This window comes from Phyllostomus hastatus, unplaced genomic scaffold, assembly GCF_019186645.2.
Source record: "Phyllostomus hastatus isolate PE091 unplaced genomic scaffold, TTU_PhHast_1.1 phas_contig_283, whole genome shotgun sequence".
NCBI lineage: Eukaryota > Metazoa > Chordata > Mammalia > Chiroptera > Phyllostomidae > Phyllostomus > Phyllostomus hastatus.
Genome location: NW_025333833.1, coordinates 10,970,416 through 10,991,008, shown reverse-complemented (window position 1 = coordinate 10,991,008; position 20,593 = coordinate 10,970,416). Strand labels below are relative to the sequence as shown.

At 50.8% G+C, this 20,593-nt stretch overlaps 1 protein-coding gene across 12 annotated transcripts in view; it reads left to right on the top strand.

Annotated features, from left to right (window-relative positions):
• RGS8 (regulator of G protein signaling 8) overlaps positions 1 to 20,593 on the top strand; it is a 38,644-nt gene that overhangs the window by 6,120 nt on the left and 11,931 nt on the right. The window contains exons 1-6 of one of the 12 annotated variants that reach the window (XM_045838667.1): positions 3,416 to 3,727; positions 5,542 to 5,655; positions 6,761 to 6,834; positions 8,735 to 8,863; positions 11,245 to 11,346; positions 12,173 to 12,237. In XM_045838667.1, coding sequence (XP_045694623.1) covers positions 8,838 to 8,863; positions 11,245 to 11,346; positions 12,173 to 12,237 — 193 coding nt within the window. In that variant the 5' untranslated portion in view covers positions 3,416 to 3,727; positions 5,542 to 5,655; positions 6,761 to 6,834; positions 8,735 to 8,837. Of the gene's footprint in view, positions 1 to 3,415; positions 3,728 to 4,169; positions 4,342 to 5,541; positions 5,660 to 6,296; positions 6,439 to 6,760; positions 6,835 to 8,734; positions 8,864 to 10,473; positions 10,694 to 11,244; positions 11,347 to 12,172; positions 12,238 to 20,593 lie in introns of those variants that run through there. The other 11 variants (XM_045838664.1, XM_045838663.1, XM_045838665.1 and 8 more) reach the window with 11 other exon arrangements.

The following is a 20,593-nucleotide window of genomic DNA, read 5'->3' as shown; positions in this document are numbered from 1 at the left end:
CCTTAAAGTTTAGTTTCTTCGGGTGATATCTAGGACTCATACCATTCCAAACTTCTATGCATTTTAGCACCTGCTCCCTCAGAGTCAAATAGCAGGTTGTTATTTGACAATAGCAAGTTGTGGGAAAACAACTTAACAATGGAAAATACACAGAAAATCAATTTCCATTCAAGTTGCCCCCTTCTTCCACATGTCAGTGCCCTTGCGCTAATATTTTACACTTTGTCTGCCCATCTTACTGAAGCACATATTGTCACTGGTTACACTATTTAAACATTTCTACACACAATTTTAAATACATACAAGTCAGGAGACTAGAACAGTGAGCTCCTCTGTATTACCACGCAGACTCAACACCCCGCACTCACAAGTCGCATGTCATTTGGACTGTAAATGTTTTCTGAGTGCACCTCTAACTAATAAGATTGCTTAAGAAAAAAAATAACCTTAATATCAATATCACACTAATATTGATGTCTAATCAGTGCTGGAATTTCCCCAATGGCCTCCCAGTATTTTTATGATTTTAAATTTGAATCAGAATCCAAAGTAAATTTCATGAGCTGCATTTGATTGATGCATTTTTAAGGTATATTTATAAAACGCTGATGACTGTGGTCCGAGAGACAGCCCTTTAATCCTAAACCATCTACCCATTCACGTCATTTCTCCTGTTGCTGGTCAGTTCTAGGAGACCTAAGGAACAGTTGCAGTTTAGACAGCAAAGCCTCCTAAATTTATTAGAAACTTCTTCTAGACACACTTAGAAGAAGCGCAAAGATAGTGAATAAAGGGAAGAGGTGGGAAAGAAGAAAAGGTCGCATCAAGTGGCAAGGAGACAAACGGGGGCTCGAGAAAATGAGAAAGGTGACAGAGGCCCTGAAGCCCTCCTCGCCACCAAGGGGCCTGAGAACCCTTATAAATGTGCTTCGCACAGTTTTGTATCACCCAGGTGAGCGGGCAGTAGAGCTGAATCTTGAGGTAATAGCATTCGAGTTGTTTAGTGCGTCTTCCTGAAGAGCGCATCAAATAGCTGAACAGACAGCTTCCAAGTAATCCTCTAGGTAAAGTGAGGAAGAAGTGGGAATTCTGAGTCCCATTTTACAGGTGATGCAGCAGTCACTAAGGCTAACGACGGTGGCTCGCACTGCTCAGTCATTTGCCATTCATCATGCATCGTGTCAGCACTCGATTGCACGATCTCATTTAATCCTCCTAACAAGCCAGTGACATTGGTGCTGTGATATCCACTTTGCTCATGATGAAAAGGACACTCAGAGAGGGAGAGAGTAACTTGCCCACACTGACAGCTCTGGAAACTCAGGGCCGTCAAATCCAAGGCCCTCCCCTCATCCCACCCCCCACCCTGTCTGTCTGTCAGCGTACTCCCCATGAAGTCAGCCTTTTTTTTTTTTTTTGCATATTCTTGCTCACTGGCAAACTTTCGTTTAAAGGGAAGCTCTGAGCATCACCAAATATAAAACAAGTGTACAGTGTACTAGAATTTGCAAGGCGCTTTTCTTCTCACAGCCTTTCTTGTTACTTTCTCATAGCCACCTTGAAAAAATAAACGAGGCAGGGGTATGAAATTATGTTTTTACGAAAAAGGTAATTTAAGTGCAAAGCTCTTGGTCATCTTAGACAGCGAGCACATAGCCAGTAAGGGTAGTCAGGGTCACGGAGCTAGTTAATGGCAGAGTTAGGCCCAGAGACCCTTGCTTCTGATTCTAAATCCTGCGCTTCTTGGGTTCTCTCTGCAAACCTCTCGGGCCCACACCTTCCGCCGCCGACTTCTTTCTCGTCCCCTCTGATGTTCCTGTGAGAAGTCGAGCAGGCTCATTACCAATTAAATATCCGGATGCTTGAACTGATGAACAGGAAATGAGGCTGCTAATGCTCAGAGGAATGGAATCGAGATGCCTTTTTTTTTTTAGCAGAATTTTGGGCCAAGTGGCCTCTTTCTGTCCTTCCCTTCCCTATGTCCTTCCCGTCTCCATGGAAACCCCAAATCAATGCGGCATATGTTGTTTCAAGTCTCTCCTGTTACTAGGAAGCTACAAAGTGGAAATCGCTTTTAAAAGATTTGCGGAGAGCTTTAGCATGCTGACCGGAATTGAAGTCTAATATCCAAATGACTGCTTTATTAAAAGCTTTTAATGTGGTACTATCCTAGGTGGTATGCTGATCCGATACACACACATGGCATTTGGCAATAAACCTCCTCCTCGACCATGATGGCTTTTAAAAATATTATATTACAGGCTTTAATTCCCTTTATCTTCCATTTAACTACATTTTTGTGGCCTGCGGTGATGCCAGGTGCTCCTTTTGCTCTGGAGTGATTCCACCCCACCTGGACTGGGGTGTTGGGAACAATCGTTTGCAAAAGCCTTGGGCACCCGAGCTGCTGCCTCTGAGTGCCATGAGCGCCGGGCTAATTTCAGTCTTGACCTGGGGACTGCGGAAGTCTAACGTGTTTCTGACATAAGGAACCCTTAGTAATGTTTCAGATTTTTTTATGAATGTAAAACCAAATTCAGCCGGCAGTTATTCAATACCTGCTCTGTGCAAGGCAGTGGGGGTCGCTGGCAGGGCGAGTAGCACTAGAGTCGGTCTTTGTGGAGCACACAGCCATTTGGGAGGATCAGGAAACAGATCGCAATGATGAACTTCAGACTGTGATGGGGACTGTCACAGAATCACACAGCTGCGTGGTGGTGTGGCGATGGGGAGGCTCCTTCTGATGGAGGAAGTTCTGCATCGGCTTTGGAAGGAGAATTTTTAGCTTGGAGGTATTGGGTTTCGAGGAGGAGCTGGGAGTTCCAAGGCAGATCCAGGTGGGAGCAGTCTGGGCACAGGGAACAGCCAAGGGCTCAGGCGTGTTCATGCATGCATGCGAGCGTGCGTGCGTGTGTGTGTGTGTGCAGATGCATGCACTATGGGACGTAAGATTGGGGAAGTAAATGGGGCCGCGTGATTGGACTGTCAGGAAGGCCAAGCAGCTGCTGCTGTGGAGCCCATCGAAGATTATACGGATGACCCACTTTATGGTGTCTGTTCAGGGGGTAACTCCTGTGGTCGTAAATGTGCCAGAAGGTTGTGGGGGAGTCAAGGTTGGTGAAATGGGGGCAGGGATATCAGTTATTTAAGAGGGATGGAAGCCATGCCCTGTGCGGAGAGCCAAATAACCTCCGGCAGGGCAGTGTCAATGGATGGGCAGCGATGGCATTGAGAAATGGTTCATAAAGGTGATGGCAAGGTTTAAAAACCAATTCAGCCCGGGGGGATGGGAGGAAGAGAAGCCCAGCACCTGTACTTGTTACCCTGAGGGGCCCGGATGGAGCGAAGGCATGAGCGCACACACAGGGAGCCCAGCAGGAGTGGAGGGTTTGGGGGGAAAGGTGGTTGTTTCTGAGGCAGCAGTGCCTGCGGCGCCTGAGAGGGAGGGGCCGTTTGGAAAACCGGCCTGGAGCTCAGGAGAGGCAAGGCTGCAGCGCTGATCCTGGAGAGGAGCAGTGGCCGGTGCCTGCAACGCACGGTTTCCTGGGAGGGCAAATGTAGACTGGGGAGAGCGGGGAGAACCAGGGCAGCCTGAGAAGCCAGGGCAGGGCTTGTAATGACTGTTTTCCTGGGAAAAACCTTGCGGATCAGTAGCCGGGAAAGAATCCAGAGCTAGCTCTGTATCCCTGCGTCCGTGCTCCAAGCCCGTAGGCGCCAAGTCCAGTAGGTGAGTGCCTTTCCCATTAGCGCTCCAACCTGCTCGCCTTTCCCGTTTCTCTCCTTCAGGACAGGAGCCCATGCCAGAAGGCTCACCCCTCGGTTCAGCTTAATTTCCCCTGGAATTTTCTATGCACTTGTCTCTGTGGGAAGGAGGGTTAAGTGAGAGTCCTCCCCAGCAAGGGGGCCTGTGCCTGTTTTGCGCTTCCCAAACGAGGGTGCTGGCTGGTTGCTCTTTGGTGTTTAGGAGTGTTTTGGTAAAATAAAAAAGAGTTTGGATTAGTTTTAGTTTTCTGTCTTTTTTACTCATGGCTGATGCATGTCCACACACTTCTGAATCTCTGCTCTTTATATGCTTGTTTTGTTTTTAAAAATTGATTAATTAACTTTATTAACTATGATGTCTTTCTTTAAACATCTGGGTTGGCTTATTGACTTGCTGTGACTGTTAGCGCTCTCAAGGCTAATTGAAGATGCTGGTACCTGGTTATGGTTGGTCAGCCTCCACTTGAGACTCGGGCCCATCTGCAGCCCTGGCCTGTCTCCTCCGCGCCTTTCAATCCTGGAGCCAGGCTGGGCAGCCTGAGACCGGAAGGAGGCCTCTGTCCCACCAGCTCAGCACAGGTAGTCGAGTCCCGTGATGTCGCTGCCTTTGTGTTAAAGCGAGGGGCAGAGCAGAGGCTGGAGTCATGAAGTTTGGTATAAGACACCAGCTCTGCCACTTATAAATGGCTTGTCTTCGTTTTCCCACCTGTAAAGTGGGGATGATAAAGATGTCCTTGGTCTTTTAAGTTTGTTCTGAGAGTCAAATAAGATAACCCAAGTGCAATGCTTGGCACAGGAACTGGCACATACTAAGTGCTCATTAAACATTAGCTGTGTGCACGGAATCCGGGGATGGGTCCAACCTATGCTGTAAACTTATCTCGGATCAGGGAAGTGCTGACCAGTGGGCTTTTATTCACTAGTTTATCGGTGTCCTGGCTTCTTATGGGACAGGGCACCTGCCACATGTCCCGAAGCATTCTCTTTACACTTAAATCCTAAACCCCAGCTGGCATCAGGGATCAAGGCAGAGGACTCGGGGGGTGGAAAAGGTTCCTTTTGCATCTCACTTGTGAACACTAAGTTCCCTTTACCTAACAGGGAGGCGCCGTGGACGTTTTCAGAGAGAGACAATGAGTCACTGCAGAGGCAGCGTCAGAATGTCGATTGCATCCTATCATTTCACTGCGAAAAGACAGGCTGTGCACCGGCAGATCTGCCAGGGAGGACTAGGTCCCAGTGCAATGGGTAGAAAAAGCTCTGATGTGAGAGTCACAGAAAACAACGGCTGGTCCTTCCTTGAGCTTTCAGGTGTCGTGTCACTTTGAAAAGGGCAAGCCACCTGGCTAGCCCCAGTTTTCTCGCCTGTAACAGCGGGACAATAACACTCTCTGTGACTAGAGCATGGGGTTGATGATACATGACAATGCTTTGTACGTTGTAAAAGGTTAGGCAAATGGAATCTAATGTCTTTATTAAAAAGCCATCATTCTCCAGAGAGATCGGTGCTGCCTCTGACGAATGCTGCCTTCTGGGTGTCAGAAATGACTTGCAGCAAAGGCTGGGTGCGTATGGAGATAGTTCCTGAGTGGGAGCAGGGGCCCCGGCTCTGGAGACCTAGAGAGGAGTGAGGAGAAGCTCAGCCTTACCCCAGGCAGGGGTTTGCAAACCTGAGCGTGCCTCAGAATCACCTGGCAGGCCGGGCCTTGTCCCCAGAGTTTCTGAGTCTGAGGGGGTGGGGGTGGGGCCTGAGCATTTGCATTTCTAACACACACCCAGGTGATGCCGGCACTGCTGGTCCAGGGACCACACTCAGAGAGAGAACCACAGCACTGGGACAGGAAGGAAGAGGGAGCCCTACTCCCGAACTGAACAGGCAGTGTGAAGATCCATGTGGGTAAGGCAGTTGGGGAGAAAAAACGTAGAAGACAGGAAAATTGGAATAATGTGCAGATTGGGCAGAACAAAGGGAAAAGTCTCGCTCCATAACAAATGCAAGTCAGGGGGAGTTGCTAGGTGATGGATGAGGGAGAGAGGTGAATTTCCACTGTAGGAAAAACCAGGTGAGAGGCAGGAGCACCGACTTGGATATATGTTTGGGGAGGCGGAAATTCCTCAAGGCGTGAGGAGCAGTGTGCTGGGGGCCGGGGGGTGGGGAGTGAAGAGATGCCTCTCTAGAGTAAGGGGACAGCTGAGATGTGGCCGGGGTGGGGGGCTGTGGTAATTAATTTCAGGGCTGGGCGGTTTGGCTCCGTACTGCAGCACAATAGGAATTGGGAGAAAGAGGGTGGAATTTAGATGTGTGACCTGCCCTGTAGCTTTCTTGCTCTCTGCATTTATCACATCACATCACACCCAGCAAGACAGCCCCCTCCTCCTGGCTCATTAGGAGATTTGATTCGGCTTGGCTCCCGCTGCCAGCAGCTGTCTGGGGCACGGTTTTTATGCTCCCGGCTTCCTGAGCAGCAACCAGTCTCCAGCCCGCGGCAGAGCGCATTAGCAGAGGGCCCCCTGGACACTCGATTTCGTTGGTGGCCGGAAAGAGTTAATACCCACGGCTTCGCTGCCCCCCGCACAGCCTCTGGGTGCAGAGGGAGGCAGCTCTGGGCTGTGGGGACTTCTCCCTGAGCTTCAGCCAAAGCAGCCTGGAGCAGCTGAGTGAAGCAGAGGAGGAAGGTGCGGGAGGAGTGCCAGGCAAGCTCTGCTCAGGGCACCTCCAGCATCCTGCCAATGAGGATGGGCGTGCAGGCTGTGCCCCGGAGCTGAGCCGCCGCCCGCCGGGTGGAGGCTGCTTCAGTATTTACTGCATGTGACAAACGGGGAGAGGAGATTTCAGCAGGGCTGCTCGCTGCCCGGCTCAAGTGGTGGGAGGTGGATTGTGCATGCATGCGTGTGTGGATGTGTGTGCATGCCCGCGTGTGTCGACGTGTGGCATGCACACATGCCCCTCTCCCACCAAGGATTTAACTGCTAAAAGAAAGATCTGCTCTTTCCCCAGAGCTCCTTAACTTGCAGCCTCTCTGACCATCCCATTGGCAAAGACCCGGAGGCCATGAGGACTGGTCAAAGACAGTGAGTATTGCTTTTGCTTTTTCCTTTCCTCTCCGGTGCCCGTGTGGGCTGATTGCATTATCCATATTTAATTAACCTGCCTCTCCATATTGATTGCTTTCTCCCTGCCGAGGCTCTTAGTCTCTCTTCCCCTCTTTATACATTTTTGCTCTTTGCTTTTATTTTTCCCATTGAGCATCTTCTGTTCCCATTATGACCCATCCTGTAGAGTCACCTGTAACTTGATGTCCACCTAGGAGGGCACGTGAACTGTGGCTGTAATCACACCCTTGGTTTTCCTGGGCTGTGGGTAACCCCAGACTCTGCCCGGCCATAGTCAAGGCCCAAATGGAATGAGAGCCCTGAGTTGCTGGGGCGAATGAAGAACCTGGGGTCAGAGATCCCTGCAGATCCTTATTCAATGGGCTCCGAGGCCGAGCTAATCAAAGGGCTGGTGGAGGTTTCTGAGGAGCACTGGTGGGCAGTGCTGGGTTTGGAGGAGAGGGAGGCAGGCATCTGAGCCGCCCCAGCAAGCCCACGTGGGCTAGCAGTGCAAACGGGAAGGGTGACAAGGCAGTGACAGGAGGTCTGGGGATACCTGCCCCAAATGACCTTGCCTGCTGTGTATGTGGGTAGTGGTCCCTGGTTCTGGTCAACTCCAAGGCCATGAGGACCCCTGGCATGGCCTGCCCTCTCCTCCGGGGCAATATTCCACAAGCCAGAGAAAATGAGGCTTAGGTGCCCAAAATAATGATTTTCAGAGGTCCTTACAGCTGTAAAAGGCTTCGATCTCCTGACTTCTGAGCAAGCAGGTGTACGCACAGTTAGGACCAAGGTTAAGGAAACGTCCCTGCTGTCAGGGGACACAGCCCATGGCAGTGTCTTTGGCGAGGAGGATACTGTCTAACTACAGGAGAAAAAAGTCTAACTACCTTTTTTTGGTTTTGTTTCTTTTTAGTTTTAACAGAACAATCTCGTTATTTTATTAATTAGGGTATTATTAGAAAAGGTATTTTTAAAAGTCTTTGTGAAATGGCCCAGGTAGTATCAAAAGAATGTAGACGGATCTCGGGTCCCATAGAGGCCTTATCTATCTAAATCAGGTTTCTTTCAAAATGGATTCGATGGTTGGCGTCAGGGTCCCCCAGGGGGTCCCCTTGGGATAGGCTGCTGTCTTCACGTTTCTTCCCATCAGTTCTCCTCTGCGGGAACAAAGGGTTTGAAGCCCCGAGGACGGGACCCTCAGGAGAGCGAGACTGTCAGTCCTCAACCTCTGTGTCCCCTTCCTGATGTCCTCCTGCTTCGGGTCAGGAGCGGGCCGATCGGGGCAGAGGAAGGTCAGGCAGCTTCCAATGGGCCAGAAAGAGGGACTCGCATGTTCATTTCTTCGGTCTGTGACTGTGAGCTCTGCAGCGGAGCAAGCCTGTGCGGTGACTGTGCCTGTCGGGGCCACGTCGGAGTTACCCAGCCTCCCTCCCGCGCACGCCCTCCCAGGGCTCCCACACCGCCACCTCTGAGGCAGGTCCCAGCCTGGGAGGGAGGCAGGAGTCAGAAGAGCCGCCAATCAAATGTTTCTGGAGCAAGTGCTGTGCCCCCCCCCAAACCCAACCTCTGGCTGGCTGGTCACAGGGCCCCACTCGAGTAAGACAAAGAGAAGGCCTGCCAGGCCCATGCCTTCCTCCCCTGGGGCATGCGTCCCAATTTACTGTGGATGGCCAGCTGCCGGGGAGATAGAAGCTCCCGACCAACAGGCAGGTCTTGTCCATCCTTGGTTGGTCGCCCTGGCTGGGGACAGGCGGCCGTTTGTAAGGCAGGGGGTGTGTGAGGGGTGGTACTCAGTTGACAGAAAGCCGTCAGAGGATTTGTAGCACCTCAGATAAGAGAGGGTGGCCCCCTCTTACAGCAGACTCTTTGATTTTAGGTGAGAGGACGTGAAAGGGTCAATCCCTGTGGCCCGCCGTCCAATCTCCCGCCCTGACGTCCTTGCACGCCGGCCAGAGGGTTAGCCGTAAGCGGGTGCCTGTATGGCCGCCTTACTGATGCCACGAAGGTAACTGATGCCAACCTGTCTTCTTGCCCCCGCCCCTCCGCTCTTTCTCCACCGCCCCCCTGCCCCACAGTTGCACCTCACAGGGCTGGGCCACTTGCATCCCCCCCCCAGGCCTCTGTGTGGACAGCGCTGTCCCTCCCGGGGTGCTTTCTGCAAAGTCATGGCCTTGCAAGCAGGGCCTGCCTCAGCGCCAAGCCCTGCCAGGGACCGATGCAACTCAGTGTGCATGAACTTGACCGAACCATCATGGGACCTCTATGAGTTACTGGGACAGGGAATAAAGATGAGGACTAGCTTAGATTTTTTTTAAATAACCTTAACCTTTGGCTCTTGCTTCTGCTCCCATTATTTTAGATCTAACTCAAAGTTTAGAACTGAGGTCTCAGCTAGACAAGATGAAAAATCCAAACCATTTTGTTCCAAAGAATAATGTATAGAAGATTTTTGCAAACTGTCTGTCAAGAACATTGTTGTCCTGGCAACAAGTAGCACTCTTTACCCTGTCCCCTGCTAAACCTTGTTTGATGGCTTGCATGGATCTACCATTTTGGGGGAAACCTCTTCCTTGCGTTTTGGGAGCGCCGACCTGACTGTGACTGATGGTCTCGAGGCACCGAGGAGCGAACCGACTCCCTGGAAGTCGGTTTTGGCCTGTGCTGCAGCCTGAGCAGGGGCTTCCCTTGGATTCATGGAATGCGCTCCGGTCAAGGGCCCCGGTCAGTTGTTCGCATGGCCTGGCGTCACAGCGCCCTGTGACTTGTCAGCGCGAGTGGACATGAGATGCTTGCTGCAGCAGATGCTTGGAAACGCCACGAGTCCGTGGCTTCACTGTGCGCCTGGCTGGGAGGAGGGGCAGGAGCCCAGGATGGGCAGGTCCAATGTTCTGCAGGGCAGGGAACATTTCTGGGAACTCGGATGCCTTAGCCTTTAAAAGCTCTTCCCTGGAGCTGGGCTGTGGATTGCACACGCTGTCCATCCCTGCCAAATATAATGCCCTCTCAGGGGACACTGGTTAGATTTCTGTGAACACTTATCCCTGGGATAGAAACCCATGTGAAGTAAAAGGAAGGGATGGAAATGGATGACCTCGAATGCCCCTGCCAAGGCCCGGGGTCTGTGAAGAGAGGGAAGGAGAGCCAGGCAGGAAGGACGTCCTTCCAACATGGAGCGTGGCACCTCCTAGACCCATTTCCAGGATGACTTGTTACAAATGGGTACCTGGCAATCCCTTTTTATAAGTCATTCTTAAGTCCTGATCTGATTGTACCAGACCCCTCCTACTTACCTCTGCCCTCCATGTCAGGGGTTGCCAGGGTGAAAGATCAGACAGCAGTACACTTATTTTGCCAAGGGCCAGAGAGTAAATATTTTCAGCTTTTGGGCCACATAGTCTTGTGTTGCAACTACCCAACTCTGGGCTCAAAAGCAGCTTTCAACTCTGTGTAAACAGATGGGGGTTGTCGTGTTCTAATAAAACGTTATTGACAAAAACAGGCATCTTCCAGGGCTGTGCTTTGCCAATATCTGGTTAAAGGTAAAAAGGGCCCAATGTTGGATACTCAGAAAGAGACATTAGCATAATTCTCCACTGGGTCCTCTAAAATAGATAACTATTAAGTGTCTGGACCTCCGGAAAACGAAATACATGAGAGTCGTAAACATGTATGTTAAAGTTTTCAGCATGCTGATAGAGATAAGCCAAAATATAAAGAACAGTGAGAGTTTAGTTAAGTAGATGAAAGCGTTGGTGCTGGTTCTTCACGGCGGAGCGTTCCGACTCTTCTTCCTCTCACCTGCAGGCACGGACCTTGCTGGTCTGTGGCCATTCGGGTATATCCCCGGGTCGGTGGGGTGAGTGGGGAGAACCTGCGTTACAGCTGACCTGCCTTGAAGCCCCAAGCTTTGTGCCCCGAGACCCTGATACGCACCCCGTATCTCGAGAGCGAGCAACCCTCACGCTCCTTTGCAATCAGGAGCTGCGGCTGCTGCTATTTCGCCCTCCTGGTGGGAGAGTAAAATATGGATTGCTGTTTTGTCATCACTGTATTTCCTTTCCCTACAGAGAATCCTAATTTAGCAATCTTCCAAGCTAATGACCTTCTTTGACTTCCATCAACTTGCCTGTCAGCTCTAAAAAGCATCAGGCCTCTAGGGGCAGGGTACCTATTACTATTTCTGTAGTCAGGATAGGGAGTGAGTATATCCCTTGATCTTCTAGGTGTTTCTCCTCCTGATCATGACATCTGCAGGGGCCACCTGGGGCCGGAGGCGGGTGGGGGAGGCAGTGCCGGCTTCTGCAGCCACAGCTCCGGGGACCGTTTATGGAGCTGACGGCTCTTGTCTTGACAGTCCCCGTCCTTCTGCCCCTGTGCTCGCTGCAGGAACAAAGGGATGAGGACCCGCCTGGGATGCCTGTCTCACAAGTCAGACTCCTGTAGCGACTTCACCGCGATTCTTCCCGACAAGCCCAACCGTGCTCTGAAGTGAGTAGTAAGGCCACTGGGTACCCCCTCCATGGGGACGCAGAGTCTGTTCTTCTCCATGGGCTGTTAACCAGACAAACCACGGGACAATGATTCCTGCCTCTTGGCTGTGACTTTTATATCCCCGAATGTGAGTGACGGGATGGTTATTTTCCTTTTTTCCAGTGTATATGACTTCACTCAGTCTACTTTTTCACTCCTCTGACTTTTGAGAAAATGTTATCATCTGCCAGCTTGCTGAAGCTGCCCTGAAGGGTATTTCTTGGTCCTACTTAGTTGTCAACCTGAGCTGTTGATTTGGACACGGATGCTCCTTTCTCCTCTAAAAATCTGCTTAGGTGGAGATCATTGGATTCAGTGCCTCTACGGTGCAGGCACACGTGCAGTGATGTCACAGATGTCACCTCATTTGACCCTCCCAGGGTTCCATGATGCGCGTCGCTGCCCCCATTACAGAGGTGAAGGGATTAAGGTGCCGGCGATGGCGTCAGAGGTCCAGCCCAGCTTTTCTGCCCCCGAGACCCATTTCTTTCCATTGTTATCTTGACATCTTTAGGTCATGCACTTGCTTAGCTTTGTGTTTTTAGACTGAAAACAATGTCTATTCAGTATATTAAATTTGCTGAATTCCAATCCCGAGATTGTTTTTGCATCAGTTATTTAAGAACGTAACGCATGACCGTGACAGAATCTCAGGAATCCCGGGGTGGTCTTCATCCACCCTGTGGGGCTGCGGTTTGCTCTCCCGAGCACATCACAGGGGCGCCCAAAGGAGAGGGGGTCGCTTCAGAAATAGTCAAGAGAGACGTTTGTTTTTTTTTTCTAGGAGGCTTTCCACGGAAGAAGCCACGAGGTGGGCCGATTCCTTTGATGTGCTTCTGTCCCATAAGTGTGAGTAGAATCCAGGTTTCATCCTGTTGTGGCATATCATTCATTTATTAAGGGACGCACCGAGTGTCCGCCACGACCCAGGCCGGTGCCATGCTGGGTGTTTCCGACGGCCCGCACTCCCTCCTGCCCTCGGAGCCTCCTGCCTGGAGGGCGGGTACAAAGCAAATCACAACTGACATGCAATGGAAAAAGGGTTTTCTTTTCCATTTTCTGAGCTGAAAATATGGTCCCAAGAAGCCTTTATGTTCTCAGCAGTTTTAGTAAAAAAAAAATATAGCTTAGGGGGTTGGAGTGATGGGTGCTAGGGGAACGAGAGAGTGTAGCTCCCGCCCCAGATCTTAATTTATGAGATGGCTGTGCGCAGGGCACTGGAGACGCTTAGGAACTACTCTCAGCCAAATGAGTGTTCTGTGCATTGTGTTGCTCACTTAAGGTGGCAGTTTTTTTCTTGTGGCTTTTTATTTGGGGGGTTTACGACCCCAGATGTATCAGGCCCCTCAGTTTCTGACCGGGTGCCTGTCTTCCTGGGACACACTTCTGCCACCCTCCTCTTCCTCTTCCCCCTCTCTTCCTCTTCTGTGCCTTCTGTTTCCCACCGGGCAGGAAGCGTTGGGGGAAGGGAACCTTGAAAAGGGCCGCACTCTTCAGCCCTGGCTCTCTCCTCGTCGTAAACAAGTCCAAGTTCTCTGGGCTCTAAAAATCCCAGTGGCATTAAATACACGGGGGTGGGAGAGAGAAGGGTCTTTTGAGAGAAAAAGGTCTCCCACAGACATTTGGATCTTCTTTTGAATTCATCATGTCAACATTAGAAGTCTTGGTTGACCTTGGGGCAGAAGGGCTGCTTTTACCTGAGAGACTAGTTTCCGGTGGATCGGGGAGCAGGGTTTTGTGCTCTGAAGGGCACTCACTAGTCCGCAGTCAAACCTGTGCTCTCAGTTTCCACCCAGCTCAGCTGATTTCCACCCAGCTCAGCCACTAGATCATTGAGGGGGCCTGATGGGGTCCCCCCAGTCTTCAGAAGATGTCTTTGAAAGTGATTCAGCTTTCAGCTAGCTGAGTGAGCAGTTGCCCCTAATCCTAAGGCTAATTAACAAACGCTCGTGAATAGATTTTACCCTGAAATGCAGAATGTAGGGAGAAGCACATATTGCAGCAAGTAATTTTGCGAGAGCGTCATTTCAGTGTCTATGGATTATACTCAGGAAGGAAAATAAAGCGGCATACTACAGTATATAACATATGGCTATACCCCCAACAGAAGCTTATGTGGTGAACTTGCCAAGGTGACGGCATAGGCACGGTGATGCTTGGGATCTGACGGGAATGCTTGCTTTCTTGTGAGGCTTACTTTCAGGAGTCACGTTCGGGGCTAGACAAGTGTCACTGTGGGTTTATACCTTCTCCGGCTGGATTTGATTCAAGGTCATCTTGCAGTCTCCTTTCTATTTCAGAGTCATGACTGACTCACTTGTTTCAAGTCCCTGAGGCTGTTTCCTCATTCTAAAATGGGGATAGACTACCTGTGTGCTATCTGCCACCCAGATATGAGGCTCTTCCTAGGAGGACACTTTTCGATAATGTTGGAGTTCTCTACTCAGAGGTGTTTGGTAAGGGTAGGGTGGTGTTTTTTTTTTAAATGATGCTCTTAATTATCAAATGCAAAATAAATGTGCCCTGAGAATAAGGTTGTCAGTTTGCTGCCAGTTACTAACACCGAGTCGTTATAGACAGAGTGCTGGTGGGAAAATGAGGGTGGAAGCTTTGGCTGTGTTTGGGCGGCTGCTGTGGCAAGACCTGGAGATGTGAGAGGTTTGGTTTCATTTGACTCAACGACTTTTAGAGCTGAAGACACTTGATTCTGCTTTTGTTGGGATGCATTTGATTTCCAGGAACTCAGTAACACTCTTCTGAGATGAGGACTCCACTAAAGGGCTTAGAGGCTGGTGCCAGATTCCTTCTTTGGAAAACAGCTACAGAAATGCGTTCTCTGGACCTTGCAGCTCTGTGATCCTTCAGAGTCTGACGTTCACTTTTTATTTCTGTTTACTACAGAAATGAAAAAACCAACCAAGTGAATGTCTTTGAGAGGAAAAGCGTCTTTGTGCGGGGTCACTGGCAGAATGTTAAGGTTTTGGGACTCGAACTCGTGCTGCCCGGGAAGGCAGTGGAGGAGTCGGAGCCCAGGTCTCCTTGATGAGCGCTGGCAACTTTCTAAAAGTCTGATTCATTCTGGTTAGTGTTGTGACTCCATTAGGGCTGATTAAGCTTCTCCGAAAGGATGGTGTGTGTGCTGGTCCCTCAGGAGGGACAGCGGTTGATCAGAGGTGCACGTGGCTTTCAGTGAGGACAACAAAAATGTCCTAAAAAGTGAAGAAGGGAGAACTGCTGGATGACTGGGCTCCGGAGAAAAGTGCGTTAGTCTAGATTAGAACCTACTCCCTGGTAGTTCTCCACGCCTAGGTAGCTGTCCTCCCTAAGTTTTCAATTTCAGAACAACTCAGATTATTCTTATTGCTCCCATTCTCGGTCTACAGAGCCTCTCTGCCTGCCATCCCTGCTCCGCTGGGTATTCTGGGCACTCATTTGTCTTACCAAAGGTGTAGCTGGGTGTCCACTGTGTACAAAATCTGTGCCAAACAGCTGGATGGCTGAAGAGTAGAACAGTCCCTCCCCGGTGGCTCCTGCAGCTCTCTGAGAAAACAGGCATGCGTATAATTAACACAAGAAATAATACAGTGTGCTGATTGCAAATGAGGGATTGCAGCTAGAACCCCGACATCCGGTGCCCCTCTTAAATTCCGTCGTGTCGACAGTAGAAGCCCTCACTTCTAGGAGCAGAAGGGCTGCTTTTAGTGTAGAGCATTGTCTCCGTGTAGCGGGGGAACAGCCTTCGGTACAACTGAGACCCTCGGCTGGTAGTCACATTGTGACCCAGCTCTGGGCAGCCTCGACAGAATGCCCGTGTCTTAGGAAATCTGTCTCCTCCTCTCTACAGTGAAGGACCTGGAGTAAGGTGTCTCAGAGGCTGGACCCCCTTCTGCCGCCTTGTTCTGGGATGCTGTGTGCAGTAACCATCAGGGTGTGGCAATAGCGAGTCACCAATGGCAGGTGGTTGGAGCTAGCACCGCCTGCAGGGTTACGTAAAGCTGCTTCGAAGCTGAAGCTGAAATGGCTCGAGCAACCAGAGGAGGGGCGAAGGCCCCTGTGTTGTAAAGCCTTCTCCTACTTTGGGTAGGGTCCCCCTGCTCAAATCACAGCGGCGGGCTGGGGTGGGGGGAGAGAAAGCAACTTTGCTAGGTTTTAAACCTGAGAATAAAAAAAATATCTACAAAGACGAATAGTTGGAGCAGTGCTATTTCCAATCACACTTGGTGACAAGCACAGGATAAAGCTGAAGAAGCACCCGTGGAGGTCCGGGAGATAATTATTTGCTAAGTGCTCTCTCTCTCTCTCTTGCTTTTTTAACTAACAAATGAAAAATGAAATTAAAATTGCTGATGGCTTCATTAGATAGAGAGGGATTTCTAACGTGCATTAATTTGGCATCATTTTCCTGTTCACCCAGGGACAGTCGGACCGGGTGTCTGAGGTGTGCACGCAGCCTGCCCCGCAGGGTGTGCGTGCGTGTGTGTACCTATGTGTGTCTGCGTGCACCAGAAGCCTCTCTGCCTCTGCAGCTCACACCCTGGAGTGTGAAGGCTCCAGCTCGTGGGGGATCTTTTCTGACAGGCTGCTGGAGGGCAGCCCCCAAACGGAGTGTCTTCTGCTTTCATTGCTCATGAGGTTCAGACACATGCTTGTTATTCGTGCAGCTTTTAGTGGGACATTCGGCCCTTAACACTTGATCATGTCTCCCTCCCTCCCTCCCTCCCTCCCTCCCTCTCTCCCTCCCTCCCTTCCTTCCTTCCTTCCTTCCTTTCTCTCTCTTTTCTTCCTCTCTCCCTTGCTCTCTGCTTCTTTTGGGGTTTTTTGATGTAAAAGTGGGATCATTCCACTTTTAAGGTGAAGGTGCAGACAGGGTTCTTCCCCCTTCTTCTTGCCTCTTGCAGCCTGACGCCACAGCTGGATGACAGAGCCCCTCACCCTGGGCATCTGTTTGGTCCTTGGCTTTGTTTCATCGTCTGCACGGAGCATGAAGGAGGGTCTATGCTGACCTGTCCCCACCAGGCCCAGGGAAGGTTTGGGGACAGGTTAGGTTAGTGGAATAGCACAACTGAAGCTCTTTTGCATTTGCACAGTTAGTGTCCACCTCTGAGAAAAGGAACCAATAACAAAAAGCATTCTGTTTTTAAAAATTAACCTCCTTTGGGATAATGATTAAGATATGGAAAGATATAATGACTTGATCAGGGCACACAGCAATTAGACAGAAAACCTAAAACAAGCAAACAAACAAACAAACAAACAAACACTAATATGACCAGCTCATGAAATCCCCTCATTGTTCGTCCATATGGTCCTTAGCTCTAGAACCTAGAGTTTGACAGTCACGTTTCCATTTACTGCACAGCCCTCCCCCATCCCTCTGCACATCAAGGATTCTAGAATAAACGGTGTAACCCAGAGTGCGAGCCAAGGGAGGCAGCAGCAGCAGCTGCAGGGAGCTGGTGAGAAACAGAGGCTGCAGGGTTCTATCTCAGACCTACCGGATCAGAACTCTGGCAGTGGGGCTGGCATCTGTCCTTTCTCAGGCCCCCCAGGGAGGTCTGTGCCCACCAAAGCTCGGGAACGCACGCACGGACCACCGTGAATCTGGTGTCTCTCGGTGAGGCAGGTGGGCTGTGCTTTCCAAGAAACAGCTAATCACTACACAGTAGCTTTGCAGAGTGCTCGGGCGGCTCATCCCTGGGCTGATGTGTCCTCTGTGTATTACAGGTTCCACACAGGTAGCAGGCATGGGGCAGGCCCTTCACAGTAACTAAGTGGGTATGGCTGGTGTGCTTTCTGGGCAAAATTGATGGTAAGGGTTAGAGATGCGCACAGTAGAGACAGGTGGAAAAGAGACTTCTCTTTCCCCTCGCCATCCCCTCTGCATTGTGGTGAGTTTTGTTTGCACCCGGGAATGTGGCCACATTAGCCTTTAGGGGAGGGCCCGGGTTATATAAGGCCACTGTTCAAAGCTTGTTGAAGAGGTTTGAATGAAAGCAACTGGACAGGCCCCCAACACCCATCTGTCAGTGACCAGCTGCGTGACCTTTGGCAAATTATGTCACCTCTGTAAACCTCATTTCCGTCGTCCGTAAAAAAAGGGAATAATGAGACTTGGTGTGTAGATTTGCTGTGGGAATTAAATGTGATGATGGCCGTGAAATGCTGAGCATGATAACTTTTACACAGAGGGGCTCCGCAGGGATAAGGAAGTATTTTTGAATTTTTTGTTATAACACATTAATTTGCTGAGAAAACAGGCGTGTCCTGACTTCCAGATGCTGGAGGGTGGTGTCAGCTCTGCCCCTGCAGGCAGCTAGAGGTTGGACAGTGCGGGCCGGCTGGGGCTGTGTGAGAATCGCAGGTGGTGGGCTTGTGCAGATTCTGTAATGCCCACCCTCCTTTGCCTCGTGAAGTTGTGGCTTCCCTTCCTCGTCCCCTCAATGTGCGTAAGGGCCCGGTAGGCAAATCTGATACAGTCCCTCTCCGAGAGTCCCTGCTGTTTGCCTATGTCAAGCCACTGAGGCAAATATTCTTTGACACCTAATTTTTGAAATCTTTCAGGCTGTGGACTGGTATACATGGGCTTTTATTTAACTTCTCTGGAGTTAAAAGAGTCACTTGTGAATGCTAAACTTTCCCTGTATTAGGGGGCATTTGTCTCTCCTTCAGTAGAAAACTCCTGACTTATTTCTTGTAGGAGTTGGAGATACAGGCTCTAGCTCGCATTTTTGTTCCTGGACTCAGATACACTAGGAAGGAACTTTGGAATAGGAGTTGTGAGACCCAGGCTGTTCTTCCTGTTCTGCTACTCCGTCCTGGGAGTAAGAAGCCACGCGACCTCTGAGCTCCAGCCGTTCCTTGCGTCTAGTGGAATCCGGTCATGGCATCATCGATCCTGTCCTTGTCCTTTCTGGCTCAGAGGCTCTCACAACTGCTACCATATATCACCTTGCTATAAATACACTAACAAAGTAGAGGTCAGTGAAGAAAATGATGTTTCTCCCAGGACTGGAGTATAATTAGCATACCAATCACTTGCTAATATATTCCAGGAGCTGGAAAGAGTGCGCCCTCGAAACAGTGTCCCTACCTAAGTCTTGCTTAGCTCTAGCTGTTTGTTTAAAAACCAACATTTCTGTGTTTATTTTATGGCTAACAGAAAAGGAAGGCTTTGTTCCGGATGCCGTTCACATCACAAATTTCAAATCAGTGAACTTGGTTCTGAATGAAAGTGGTTTTGCCTTCACCGTGATTAGTACCTGGATCCGGAATTTTATAAATGCATGTGTTTTCTTCTCCTATTCTCTGTCTGACCTTGGAACCCATTCGCTGGTTTATTTTTTTCCAATTGATCAGGCATGCGAGAGGACTCTGCTCTTTGGGATTGCACTTGGCAGTAGAGAGCTCAACAACAATAACAACCAGAATTGTCCTTGTGCCTTGTAATTTTCCAAGTCTGGGAACTGAGCTCGGCTCAAGCCCACCCCCGATGCCAGCTCAGTCAGGGCACCTGGACTTTGAACCGTTACCTAAGCCCCCCTCCCTGCCGCACCAGCTGCACTGCCCGTTCATAGTGACCTAGTTTCGCTCCTTATGTAAGCACCCTGCATCGCAGAACTAGAGAGAGAACCCGGCAGCCGGCAGCGTGTGCGGGGCCACGGGACGTGTTCTTGGAGATTCTGTGCAGGCTCGGGAGAACGCCAATATTCTGCTCGGTGTTCCAGGAATTCTGGACACCAGCCTTTTCCTTCTGGGACTGGATGGATAGACACTAGTTTCAAAAATGTGTAATGGTCTTAGAGCCTGGACTTCTTAGAGGGTCCTACAAAGAAAACCAAAGTGAAATGGAAAACAAAAGGCAGGTCCTTCTGTTTCTCTTTGTTCCGTGAGCTGTTCACCACCCATCACCCTGACATGACCAGGATGGGCGTTTGCTGTTAGGCATGTTATGTCTTGTGCGATGACTTCTTAAACCGTGACAGTCACAAACACGGAGCGGGTGCTCAAGATGGGAGTGTCAGGCCCTGCGTGCTGTTTGCATGTATCACGTGACCTTGATCACTCCCGAGGCCCCATGGGGCAGCACCGTTAGGGTCTGCATTTCACTGATGAAAGAACAGAGGCACAGAGAGGCTAGTGTCTTGCCCAAGGTCGCAGTAGCTAGTGTGTGTCAGGACACACTCTCAGGCAGAATGGCTTCAGGGATGAGAGAGAAGTCACTCTGTCCAGCTGCCTGGAATCCATGGGGACGGTGGACAGGGGGCTCTGTTCCCTGGGTATAGGGGAGGGAGCGGCATCTAGGGTGCACAGAGTGGGGCGCAGGGGGCCCTTGCAGAGGAAGCACAGCTAACACAATGCAGGTCACCCTGAGAGATGCCGGCAGATGCCGTGAGCCTTTCAGAGGTAAACCAGAGAACTGCATTTAAAACCAACTGCGGCTTCTGGCAAGCAGATGGGGAGGGTCCTGGTGGAGAGAAAGGGACAGATGCAGAAAGGCCTGAAAAGGAGGAAGGACAGCAGAAAAGGGAATGGGACAGGGAGAGGCCCCGGAGAAAACCTGGCTCAGCAGAGATGGGAGGTGGTGGAAGGGGAGGAAAGGACAGAGACGGGAAGGAGCAGCCCTGCGGGCTCTGGTCTCCTTGCCTTTGCTGGCTGACATAAGCAGGAAAGACGGGCCAGGTTGGGGACTGACAAGTGGTCTGTTCACAGAAGGCCTCTGAGGCCACCTGCTCAGGGGAAGGGGCGGGGCCCCAGTAGCCCTGGGGAGGGGGGAGGGGTGTTCCACCCCCTCCTCATTCATACTTCCATTGTTCCTGGTGAAGTTTCTCTTTGACCCTTCAAGCCTGCATGTCAGCCTGCTCCTGGGGGGCAGGTTGGGACTGAGAGTGGTGGGTGGGTCCAGGAGGTGGGGTGCAGGCAGGCCCGTCTGGGCAGGGCCTTGTGAGTTTTTAAGGGGGTCTGTCACACTCGGTGGGCGCTGCCGCTTCTCAGGCGTAGCCCTGCCAGGCCGCTCTCCCCTCCTTCCTCATCTCTCCTGAAACTCTCTCCTTGAAATCGCTGACAAACTTCACGCGTCCTATTCGTTCTGGTCCCTCTCCCACGTCCTCCAAAATCTGCCCTGGAAATGCAGGCACATTCTGGGGGGAGTCTGCCTGCCGCAGCAGACACCTTGCCCAGCTCATTCAGCCGTGCTTTCCTACAAGAT